This window comes from Manduca sexta, chromosome 16 (assembly GCF_014839805.1).
Source record: "Manduca sexta isolate Smith_Timp_Sample1 chromosome 16, JHU_Msex_v1.0, whole genome shotgun sequence".
Lineage (NCBI taxonomy): Eukaryota > Metazoa > Arthropoda > Insecta > Lepidoptera > Sphingidae > Manduca > Manduca sexta.
The window spans coordinates 4,532,518-4,545,139 of record NC_051130.1 but is presented as its reverse complement, the minus strand read 5'-3'; the positions used below and the strand labels follow the sequence as shown (position 1 = coordinate 4,545,139).

Sequence of the window (12,622 nt, the reverse complement as noted above, 5' to 3'; positions counted from 1 at the left end):
ATTGAGTGTTTTTTTGATTATTTTGGTCGTAACTAACAGACCACGTGCATTGTTATTTTATAGACAGAACGGAACAGTAAAGCCAGTTGCTATGATTGTTCGGCTTGTTTCAATATATAAGAAAATATAAGTGGCCAGTATAATATTTAACTAGACATACAATTTCGCCATCAACTGTCAAGTTTCCGTAGTGTAGCGGTTATCACGTGTGCTTCACACGCACAAGGTCCCCGGTTCGATCCCGGGCGGAAACACTTTTTTTTATTTTTTTTTCTCAGTTTAAATAAATGAAACAACCGATTTATATAAAATTATATTAGCAACGCATAAATCAAACGTATGTAAAATAGACCTAAAGTCGGACATCATTTCTTAGGGTTAAAGGTTAAAATAGGAAAGGCTTGCATAATTTCAGTCTTTTATTTTGTTCGATCCGTACACAGCCAAATCTTTGGGAAATAGAGCGTGGAACAATTTCATTGGTGTACACGCGTTTCGTAATAAAATTTCAACAAATCTCGAAATGCCAGCGAATTGAACAGAAGCGGCAATGTTCGCGAACTTTTCGAATGAAATAATGCTTGTAAATAAATACAAATAACTTAGAGAAAGAACGTCTTATACAACCAGAATATACTTAGGAAAAAAGAAACTTATGACAAATATTTGCTACAGCAAACGAAGCTTTTACGAATTAGTAAAAATACGTCTTAGATCTTAATGCCAATTTAACTTAATTACAAACAATTTAGCATCCAAAAGCTATTATTTGTGACTTTATTTTACGCATGTTAAACCTCTTAAAACTATTTAAAAACAGCTCATTATACTTAAACTTATGATAATAACAAATTTTAATCACTATGTAAATATGACTGCTCAGCTCCCGTTATATACATCATCAAAGGGATATTTTATTCTTAATTTGGAAATTTATACACACAATAGGCTATTTGACTAGTTTCTGGAAATCATCTCACAGTATTTAGCCGTGTCTATGTCCCCAAAAATAATGTTAATTTTTAAAGGTATTCATTTTAAAAAAAATAATTACGAAATACACTGGATAAACTATCAAAACGATTGTTGTCGCGTTGATTCAGTGACATGACGTCACACGTCTGTAAACACAATATAATGCAGGTTTGACCAACGTGTGACGTCATTGCAAATTTCGCCAATCGAAACCATTAACAATCACGAGGTGCCAGTTTATTATTGCATATTGCTTTTAAACGCTATGGCAACAAATATGTCATATTTGCATACTGTCAAATAGCCTATTACAGTGTCATTTTTAATTTCATGGTAAGTCCATAAATATTAAATAATTTGGAAGGACAGTTATATTCCATAAATATAAATAAGTCCCGCAATTACATAAGGTCATTCCAAACATTTTATAAAAAAATAACAATTAAAAAAAAATAAACAAATATTTTTACCGAGTATTTTAGTATATAAATAATTAGGAACATAAGACCTAACACTGGTAATTTAATCATATTATTGAGATATTTAGTACAATATTGTTAATAGCACTTAGTTTTAAACTTACAATAAATATACGATATTCGACGGACACCAGTCTTAACTGTAATCATTTAGCCGGCAAAACATTTTTTCAATTCGTTCCTGTCCACATGGCGCGAATTAATGAAAGTAATAAAAAAGAAAATAAAAAAGGAAGATAGAAGACATATCCAGAAAATCCCTAGGGCTAACCTATGGGCTAAGACATATAAATTATGAAACTTAATAACATTAAAAAGCATATATAAAGATTATGCATTTAAGGCACGGAAGCCTTCTCTATTCATTTTGTTTCTTACTTCACCACCACGCGACTTGCCGCAAATGGTTATCAGAATAATTCGCGTCATGGAGACTTGTTCCATTCATTTTTTTTCTTACTTCATCGCCACGGAATTTGTCCGCAAATTGTCACGAGAATAATTCGCGTCATGTAAACAAGGCTTTACAAGGATAAAATGCAATATAAAAGCTATATCGTGCCGTTATATAAATTATTTCATAGCCAAGAACAATGTGTTGTAAATATTATTGCGTATTGTAATTGCTTATTGTTTATTTGCGTTACACGACAATGATATGAGCGTCGTACGTAAATTCGATTCATTTCTTGTTACTGGATAGCATTTCGGTACCTGAAAAGAAAAGGAATACTGTAAATATATCTATATTAGCCTTTTTCAGTTCTCTGGTTCATGGCTTTCGCAACTTGTGGTAGAGTATCCTCTATTCCTTTCTATTAACAGGGTATTTACCCTAGAGAGGAGGATAAATAGATAAATACCCTATTGAATACTTCCTTTATTTACGTTTACTAAATATTTACGTATTACATTTATAACACAAAAATAATGGTAAAAATCTGGTAAAATCAATAAGATATGTCTTTGAATTTCGTTAGAAGGGGGTAAGTGTCAAAACAATATGAAAAATGATGAATACGCGCACGTGACGTCATTAATTAACATTTGAATTTACATGTAAAAGAAAGAGATGGAGCCATATCCCCACTACGCGCCCCCTACTGCACATTGCAATATTAGATATATTAATTACTGTCTCATTTCTTAACTAGTGTTGACGCAGGTTTCACAGAAGACCTTCATCGAACCATATGCTGTTATATAGGGGAATCTATACGAAATCAAATATAGAAAGTATTTTGATTTTGGAACCACCTCCTTCCCCCTCTCTTTTTCCCCAACTTATCCACATTCCCTTTTTCGGGCCATGTAGTCATTAACCATGGAGTAGCTTGTATACCGTTAGGAGAAAAAAAAACTTCTCATACTGTCTTGTTTAAAATATTTAAATACCTTTTTGTTTAAAAAGAGCTGTTGCCGGATGCGACCCTCGCTACGGGCGCGCCTGTGTCTCGCCTTTTGTTGGAGCTTCCTGTGACCAATAAAATATAATTATTTATTTTTTATTTACATGATTTTCGCTACATGTAACTTATTTTCAATTCATTCTGTCATACTAAAAGGTCCATGCGTACATCAAGCCAATAATATAACAAGACACTGTTTTACAGATGTATAAAAGGGCAAATTGTCCAACACCAATCTAAATTATGCATACATTACTCATGCTGTGGCATTGCCTCAATACAATAAAATGATTACTATAATACTGCTTTATGTGCAGATTGTTTCTAATACCTTTATTTTTGCTGGGCACACTCTTTACCGTTCGTCCATTGGCTGAAAATTAAACGTACGTTAATATGGCGGAAAACCACAGATTACCTCAAATAAATACCGCATAATGTTTTTTAAATTTCGAATTCCCCAAATCGCAATTGTAAAATAAAGCAATCTGATTGGCTGTTTCGAGCACGCACTAAAAAGCGCATCCGTCATTGGTCTTTTCTATTATTAGTGCCATTTTTATGCGATATCTATTTGAGGCAATCTATGCACACAACATACCATTTTTTTGGATTTATGTTTGAAAAATCTCTTTGTAACAGACCAAAGCTTTAGTTTCCTACCAATTTTCGTGTTCTTCGGAGTTCGTTGGACGTTGTGTGAAATTTCGTTTTGTATGAAATTGAGCAATTCCTGTTTAGGTGAGATTTCTTGTTTGGTTTCTACGTTGTTTTCTTCTTTCGCAGGACTCGGTTCATGTGGAGTGGAGCTGCCATTTTTAATGGGCGCAAATGTGGTTTCGTTAGAATCTTTGTCAGTTGGTATTTGTGTTTCTGGTGTTGGTTCGGGGTTGTGTGCAGCGTCATTTTGATTTATTACGTCCTGTTCCGAATTTATTGTGTTTCCTGATTTGTCGCTCGTTGCGCCCGTCTCTGTTAGCTAAAATTATAAAATACGGTTAGTTCATTTTGATTTCTTTATGAAATAGATCAGCACAGGGAATCACTAAAAATTTTCAATATAGTCTGGCTGTGAGTGGCATTCAGTTTGTAAAAAATAACGCCACAATTCTGTACCTTGATCAGGAAAATAAAAAACCTGCTTAAGGACGCCATTTTTGCTTTTTGGTTTTAAAATGAACTTTGTCAGTACAAGACATTACTGTTCCATATTTTACCACAAATTGATGAGGGTTTTTATTTTCGTGGTCAGGGTATACTATTTAGATATGAGCTTATTACGTACCGCGAAACCGGAGTCCTCGTCAGAATCCGCATCTAAGTCCACCATCATCCTTTCGATGAGTCGCTCCATTGTGGACTCCACGCTTGCAGAGGGCGCAACACTCGCCTCCTCGCGGTCGCCGTTACTGCGCTGCACTACCTGGAATCATTTTTTTACTGATTCTGTCAGTGTTACCAGATTAAAATTATAAAATACCATTGTGACAGATTCAAAATTATATTTATAAAATACACACAACACAAATAAATAAGTTAGAGAGAGTACACAAATAAAACATTTTCTATTTATATTTAAAGTTTAAACTGATTTTCGAGATTAGGAACATTTGGTCCTGCGAACCTTAATCCAGAAATAAATGAAAATTGGTGGCTCAACATGACTTGAAACAAATTTTGATCTTACCATAACTTCATCATTGTTGCTCACACTGGTGGTGTTGTTGTTGCCGTATTGCCTTGAATTCCGGAAACACATAGTAAACTCGAACAGGGACTGCAGGCGTTGGTACCACGGCTCTGGCACGTGTCCGCCGCTGGTGCGCGCGCGCATCTGCCGGCAGCCGAGGTACTTCAGCGTGCGCAGGTACCGACGCTTGCCTTGGATGAATATCACCTGCGGACAGGGAGCAGAGAAAAAATCTTTTTTATTCTGACACTGCAAATCGGATCACATTCGGACAAGAAAAAAAAATACTAAAGTCTAATACTATTCAGCTAGTCTAGTTTTTAGTGTGTTGATAACTCCCAAGCCCCAATACTCATTAGAAGAGTAGTAGTAGATATATGTACCCATTTAGTTCGTTCTTTGATTAATTTCATTTTAATGCGAGAATTCTAAGTATCGGTCCAGCAGTTCGGCTTGAATATTTTCAGTGGCCCGTTTACTGGAGTATTAATTCGTCTTTCTGTAATTACCGGTGTTCTAATCGAAAGACAGCTTCGAAAGCCGTATAGGTAAAAGAGTAAAACAATAAAAACACTTATTTATCTATACGGCCTACAAAGCCGTTCTTCGAGTAAAACGCTCGTAATTACAATAAGGGTGATATTCCCTCGTAGACGAAATACGGCGCCATGACTGTACCTTCAATTCTTTCTATTTACTGAGTTTACTTTCTACACTAATTTGCGAAGTTTCATAATAATGTACTTACCACATCCGCGGACGTGAGAGGCGGTTTACCCATGATCAAGTTGATGAGTGATATCGCCTCTCTGGTGAGCCGCAGTGTGACCAACAGGGAAAGAAAGAAGATCCACGGCAGAGGCCGTACTAGCTCTGGTTGCGGCCTTTCGTCCACTAAAACAAATTAAAAACATATTACCTTACCAATTGATTACCAGTGGTACATATCACTGTATACAAAGTGTTACACCCGCGACAGTGGCCCACGTAAGTGTGTCGTGTTCCGGGATCACCCTGTGTATATCCGGTTCACACAGGCCGGCATAATTGTGTCGACTGCCGGGGGATAATCATCTCTTGTAAACACTCATTCTGGACCTTACTCCGTTTACTATCATGCACAGCGGAGTGACTTATTCACGCACGTATTTATAAAAAAAAATCACAGTCTTCAAGGAGTATGTTTAAAAACATCTCAGACTATGTGTTTTCTTTCTTTCCCGGTACCTAAGACTTTTGACAGGATAAAAACTACCCTATATTAGAACTTGGTCTATCGGTGTGCTATTTCATCCAAATCCGTCCACCGTCGTTTGCATTTACTTCTAACAAACATCCAAACGACCAAAAATCGTCACAAAATTTCACATCTATAATTTACGAAAGATACGTTTAAACAAACACCGTACTTTATTCCCCGAAGGCGTAGGCAGAGGCTTTAGTAGTCACTCATTTTGCGCCCTGAGTATTCCTTCCCGAGACGAATAGGGAGTGAGCCTATCGTCATTTCGGGCACAAACTCCAGACTCCGAACTGATAATGAGTAGAAAAACCTCATATCAATTTACCCGACACGGAGATAGAACCCGAGACTTTTGCACTGCTGTTGTTACGCCACGGACGCAGTGAAGTACAAACTATCGTGCATTTAAATTAAACTATTTTACAAATTTTATCGCGGTTTTAATATATAATTTCATATTAAAACCGTGATAAAATTCGTAAAATAGTTTAATTTAAATGTCTAACATTCGCGTAAACTTAAGAAATCATTAAATTATCGTGCATATTATAGCCTGTTCTGAATAAAACGTTACTGTGTCAATCTTAGTGAGATTACCAACATGAATCAATTACAATGACACAGATTTGTGATTCATTTTATGTTTACCCGTGTTTGAGGTGAAAAGATAACATCATAGGTGTTTCATTTTTATTATGATTATAAACTTTCAAAATTAAGCAAATTTTACCACAAATGCCGCATCGTTTACATTTACTGCGCTGGTTGTAATTGAATGATGGATTATATTATTATATGTTCAATATTCAAGAAGAATGCCTCATTGGCAATATTCTATTTCACGCGTGCGTGCACGACAACTCTGAGGTCTGCAGTTTGAATCCCGTGATACTGGGTTTTCTTCTCAGTATCAGCTCTGAGTCTGAAATTCATTCTATATATTATTTCATACAATAAATGTATTCAAACAGAAAAAAAACAAAATAAGATGGAAAATTTTGTAATAGTATTTCCGTTACGTACATTTATTACGAAAAACACGCAATTATAATTATTTCGCCATTACAAAATCAACCCTGTACAAAAATAGATAAAGGATAATTTACTTTGACTTGACAGTAATGCGTCAAAACGTCAATTGTCCAGCCATAATTACAATAATTGGCTAGCATTGAGAAAACTGTAATCTCCGTCGTTAACTTCGCCGTACACTTTGGGTCAAGGACATACGGCTCATTACTCAAGGGCCTTAACTTATACTTTGTAATCTGTTTACAGGCATAAGCTGTCTGCAATTATAGACATAAAATATTTTTATTTTTTTTAAATTGCTATGGCACAGGACCACGGTGAACCATAACCCTATGCCTATTAAACGAAAGACAATATTCAAAAAGTATAAATACGTAATTCCCTATGGCCCAGTGGCGAAAAGTAAAAGTTTCCGAAAGCGAACCACAACATCTATATGTTGTCATCTATATTGAACATGCATACTAGTAATACCTATGTACTACTAATATGCATGAAGGTGCAAATCGTTCAAATATAATTAGATTTGATATAAATTTCAAAAGGGAAGCCGGCAGGAATCGAATGAAATGCCACTGTTAGGACCTAGCCATTTATTGGGATACTAGAGGAGTACAGAAGAATAGTCACGAACATTTGTGTAACAGTGGCGAAAGATTAAATGTTCCAAAAGGGAACCCGACACAACATATAGGTACTAATATTCTTAAATGCGGTCTGCTTATCGATTCTAATAATAATTATATTGTACATAAATTACGAAAGGGAAGCCGGCGGGAATCGGGTTATATGGACGCTTCACCACTACTATACGGCTATCAAACCTGTCCTTAAATTAGAACGACGGTATTTACAAAAAGACGGATATACCCCCGTAGACGGCATAGGACCCTCTGAACTTACTAATATTATAAAGAGGAAGAATTTGCAGGTTAGTAAAGGCTAATCTCTGGAATTATTGAACCAATTTTGAATATTCCTTCACTAATGGGAAGCTACATTACTCTTATATATTCGCGGCATAATTTATAGATATATTATAAACATTAAGGTTATTCGCACTAACTTTTCGTACTTATTTCTAAACAAATCCTCCACATCATACACTTATCTGAACATTTTTAAACTTTAACAAAAAGTATTTTATGGCATGAAAGTGCACACAGGAGTTAGGTAACGGTAATACAGGGTTAATTGGTAATTTACTTTGTTTTTAGAGTGTTTTTTCCTGGGGTTTAGTTTTATGGTAATATGTCCATCAAGAGGTTGTCCTTGAACAGTAGCAACCAGACCACTACCTCGACATTTAAGCAGTTTATTTAATTTTATATTTATTATTTGTATTTAATACTCACAGGGCGTCGGCACCGCCCATCGCGCACTATTTTCCAACACCCACAGCGTTTTGTCCAAATACCGCAGCGCAGTTTGTCCCGCCCGGTAGCTTGCTGCGTGTTCTGCAGCAGTTTGCAGCAGCTCTCCGGCTAGACTCACCAACTCCATATCTGGAATCTGGAATAGATGGACAAGTTAGTATGCGCTTCCTGTCGCATCGCACCGCAAAGCGTGCTTTGAAAATATGATTCGATTATTCATACTAATGAGTATGAAACTAGATTTTATTTACGGTAATGCGTATTAAATACTGGTGATTGGTGTTTCAGGATTTTTTGGTAGCTTTATATTTTTTCAATACTCGTGCAACAGGTTTGAATGTAAATATTTATGTACATAATATGTATTGTATGAAAATTATATTGAACTGAACCTAAAGGTCAGGTAGCAGGTACTTAATCGTTATGATTTAACCCTTTCGTCAACATTGAATAATATTTGCCAAACCATTTGTCAAAATTTCGCACTGACATTCTTACATAGACTGATATTGTGTAATACAGCTAACGACGTAACTTTTTTGTATGGGAAAATAGTTTGTTATGAGAATTGATTGCGAAAGTTTTATTAAGTCTATAGTAACGTTAGAAAAGGCAAAACCTAATATAGCCGTGTAATTAGCATTACCGGCGAAAGGATTAAAAGCCAGATTAGTATTAGTAGGTATATAAAAATAGCTCGTGTCGGTACAGATATTCGCGCCTTTTTTACGCAGCATTTCATATTTCGAACTATGAATCATTTCATATTATGCATCAACATAGATTTTACGCCAATTAGCATAATGACTATTTTCCTCTAAATTAACCCGGTAAATCAATCATGTAGCAAACACGGATCACGTGACAGCGTAGACCCGACACGTTGCGGCGCGCCGGCCGCCGGCCAACGTCCAACCGAATCGATATGCAACTATTTAGGCCCATTGAGTTATCTATCAGATATGACCTGGTTATCGTGATACATTTTCCATAGAGTTATGGCTTATGCCACTACCATTGGCTAAGACGGACATAAACTTTGTTAGGAGAGTGAAACTACTGCACCAATTCTGATATATCTTTCTCCTATAGAAATGCTACAGGTTATTTTGTCCGAGAAAAGTCTTTACAATACCGTAGGCGCGAGTTAAATTTGTAATTAGATAGCTTGGCGAAAATAAATTAATAAATTTACTTAACAACGCCCCTTTTTATAGGGAAATATACTTGGTTTTATATAAAAAAAAATGTAGAAAATGGCATAGATTATTTCTTTTCAGTTGCTCATTATAAAATGAAAATGTTCGAGTAGTCCAACTTGTTTACTTTACCCGTAAGTCGTATATTACAACACTGTTACGTATTGAGCCACGGGCCACGGTACGATGCGTGAACTTGCGTGTTATCATAAAAAATGCGTACTTCGGAATTTGACACACTAAGGTCTTCAATGTACACCAAACGAGCGGGGGAACACGTAGACAAAAGTTATCACAGAATAGACAGTTGTGTTCATATTAATTTACGAGAGAAAAGTTTGTATTTCACACTTTTTTATGATCACTTTTTACGAAACAGATATCCGTCAAAGTTATAAAGTCGTTATTTATATATTACGACTTAACATTTGCACTAGTTTAAAAAAAAATTAAGCACAAAGTAAGAATCAACAAAGCCTCACTATATCAAAACAGTAATTCCCACATCCACATACATTAACAAGATAGGTAAAGAAATTTCAAATATGGAAATGCAATAAAAGGATGATATATTACACTTTATCTCAATTAGTGGGTGCAGATTCTATATATAGAGTACACTTAAATAAATAACTATTTATTCACTATCCAATACACACAAAGAAGCCATTATAATTACCTTCACAAGTTTAATGTCAAAAGTAGATTAACCACTGAACTATCATTCACAAATTGCATGCACCGAATGAAACTACAAATAGGCAAACGCTATCTACCGAGTTTAGTACAGCGGTAACGACTGCAGGTTCCCAAGTGAATACATGTTGACTTCTTTATAACCGTGATAACAAACAGCGGCATAGGCCATAGGTCAGTGCAATCATATGCAGATACTGTGGAGCTAGTAAGACAAATATCCACTATCTAATTACTAAATAAGTATAAGGTATTCCTACTAATTAGTGTTGTCTAATAAAGATTAATTGTGTTTATGTTTTGACTTAGCTGTAAATAACTTCCAATTGAGGACTTTTGTCTCGGACTAATGTTCTCAATTTGAATATATTAGGATTCTATGTAATATGGTCTGTATCATTATTACTATTTACAATAGATATTATTGAGTGTATTTATAATTGGTTTGTACTTAATTAGCAGTAAGGGTGGCAATAAACTGGAAATTAAATGTTTTTATTGCGATTGAACACTAAGTTCCATAGATATTTAAAATCAGCACTTTTTTCTATGTTTTTTAAAATAGTTAAACTTTTTCGAAAATAAAATTTGCCTAAGTCATTTAGCCTTTTAACCATCATTATATACTTTGAATAGATTTGCAGAAATTTTGTGATTAATTTAAAATTAAATATGACATAATGCTGACTTTTGTTTTATTAAGTTTTTAAAATCATATTGTGTTATTACAAATAATGAATGTTATTTTTTTTTTAATAATTTTATCAACTGTGATGTTTTTCTCTTTATAGAAAAAAAATATTGTAATAATGTATCAGTACAAATTATGTATTTATATAAATGTGTTATGTATTTGAGATACTGATTAAAACACTATAAACTTCAATGACAGTACTTCATTAAAATACATTTCATTTTGTTCTTTAAATACATAGTAATTGATTTTAAAATGAGAACAGTAAATGAACTGGGTTAGGTGGCACTTGCTATGTCCACATAACTTTGTGCATTAGTATTTAATACTATTTTAAACAGATTACTGTAATCACATTAGCTAACTGCATTTTTTTTAAATAACACTGAAATAATTACATTTATGGTTACATTTCAGTATCGTTTTATAAACAAATATATAAAGTAGCAAATTGGTTTTCATATTATATATTTAATTACTAGCTAGCTACTTTTAATAGACTGTATTTCTAAAAAAAATAATTACAATAAAATTATTTTTTAGGTTTCTGCTAATGAACTATGAATAGAGTTGGCGGTATTATAAGCCTCGTAAGCCGGTTTGCGCGAATGGATATCACTTATGTATTACTTTCATTAAAACAACATAATGATATCTTTACTCTTTATCTGTTTACATTACACATAAATAATTATACTGTTTTATTGTTTTATTAAAAATATCTTTTCGATTAGTGGTAAACGGGTTGATAACAATTGCTCTTTTCAACTTATCAATAGACACATTGCTTTTGTAGGTACTTACGTTAGATTTGTATATACTTACCTTCGTGCAACTATTCTCTTTAATTTTCTACTGTGGCACTTAAGTGATTATTACAAATATGATCTACAAAAGATTCCATGTACAAATATAATTATTAAGAGCAAACTTTAAGCTATGCCGGCAATAGACCGCCAGACGCTAGATGGAAAACTTTAGTCAAAATCACGATACAAGATTCAATTTATTTTGACGCAAGGCCAATCGCAAGGCATATGTCAATAACTGTCAATTGTCACATGTGGAATTGACAGACGGAACTTCAGACTTATGTATCCGGAAATTCAGAAACATAATCCACATTTAAATCCTAGGTACTCCGGATCCCATATAATTTTGCATTTTGACTGAGATCAAGGAAAGATAACACCCGTAACACTAACGAATGCATCCAATGCACCGCAGTGTTTTATTTTTGTACCGAGCATGTATTAGCATATATATTATAATTCTCTTTGGTGCATGTACTAGTAATGTTGCGTTTTTTTAGTACTATAGTTTAGTATTAGTACTTTTTAGGAATTTAATTATAATTCTTTTCGATATTTTTACATTTGATTTTACACAGAGCAAATTCAATAATATACTGCATATCTCCTTATAACAATGATTTGAGATTATGATATTATAAAATAAAAATAAAATAAAATACTTTATTTATCACGTAGGCGAACAAAGTTGCACTTATGATACGTCAAAACAAAGAATAAGAATAATTATTATTTCTAAACAACTATTAAAATCACTTATATAACTATGGTGATTTTAAATTAGGGATAAAGTTTATACAAAAGACTAGGTACAAACCGAAGTAACCAGCTCGGGCTGGCAAGTAGGGGGAAATAGAAGGGTAACGCGTCGCGATCCTCACCGGCGACGACATGAGCCCTAACCTAGCTAACCTACCAGCCTTTCACTAGCTACCTAAGTGATGACTACCCGAAGAAGAAAGGCAGAAAGAAACTCCGGGCTTTCTTTTTTGTCATCAATTGTTCAGTACTTCTTTT

The 12,622-nt window shown here is 34.3% G+C and overlaps 1 protein-coding gene and 1 non-coding gene across 5 annotated transcripts; one reads left to right on the top strand and one right to left on the bottom strand.

Moving 5' to 3' along the window:
* Positions 1 to 181: 181 nt before the first annotated feature.
* Positions 182 to 254, top strand: Trnav-cac. Its single transcript has one exon. It is a non-coding gene; the product is annotated as a tRNA-Val (tRNA).
* Positions 255 to 300: 46 nt separating this feature from the next.
* LOC115447570 lies at positions 301 to 11,842 on the bottom strand. Of its 4 annotated transcripts, none has more exons than XM_030174709.2 (9): positions 11,619 to 11,842; positions 8,184 to 8,340; positions 5,302 to 5,447; positions 4,551 to 4,760; positions 4,149 to 4,286; positions 3,527 to 3,842; positions 3,195 to 3,236; positions 2,850 to 2,928; positions 301 to 2,168 (listed from the first exon to the last, which is right to left on the bottom strand). In XM_030174709.2, exons 2-8 carry the CDS (start codon positions 8,329 to 8,331, stop codon positions 2,858 to 2,860), a joined length of 1,071 nt encoding a protein of 356 aa, XP_030030569.2. In that variant the 5' UTR covers positions 8,332 to 8,340; positions 11,619 to 11,842; the 3' UTR covers positions 301 to 2,168; positions 2,850 to 2,857. The 4 variants fall into 4 exon arrangements, with proteins under 4 accessions (XP_030030569.2, XP_030030567.2, XP_037295178.1 ...); XM_030174707.2 differs by lacking the exon at positions 11,619 to 11,842 and adding an exon at positions 10,083 to 10,287; XM_037439281.1 differs by lacking the exon at positions 3,195 to 3,236 and having other exon boundaries at positions 3,465 to 3,842.
* Between the last annotated feature and the right edge of the window lie 780 nt (positions 11,843 to 12,622).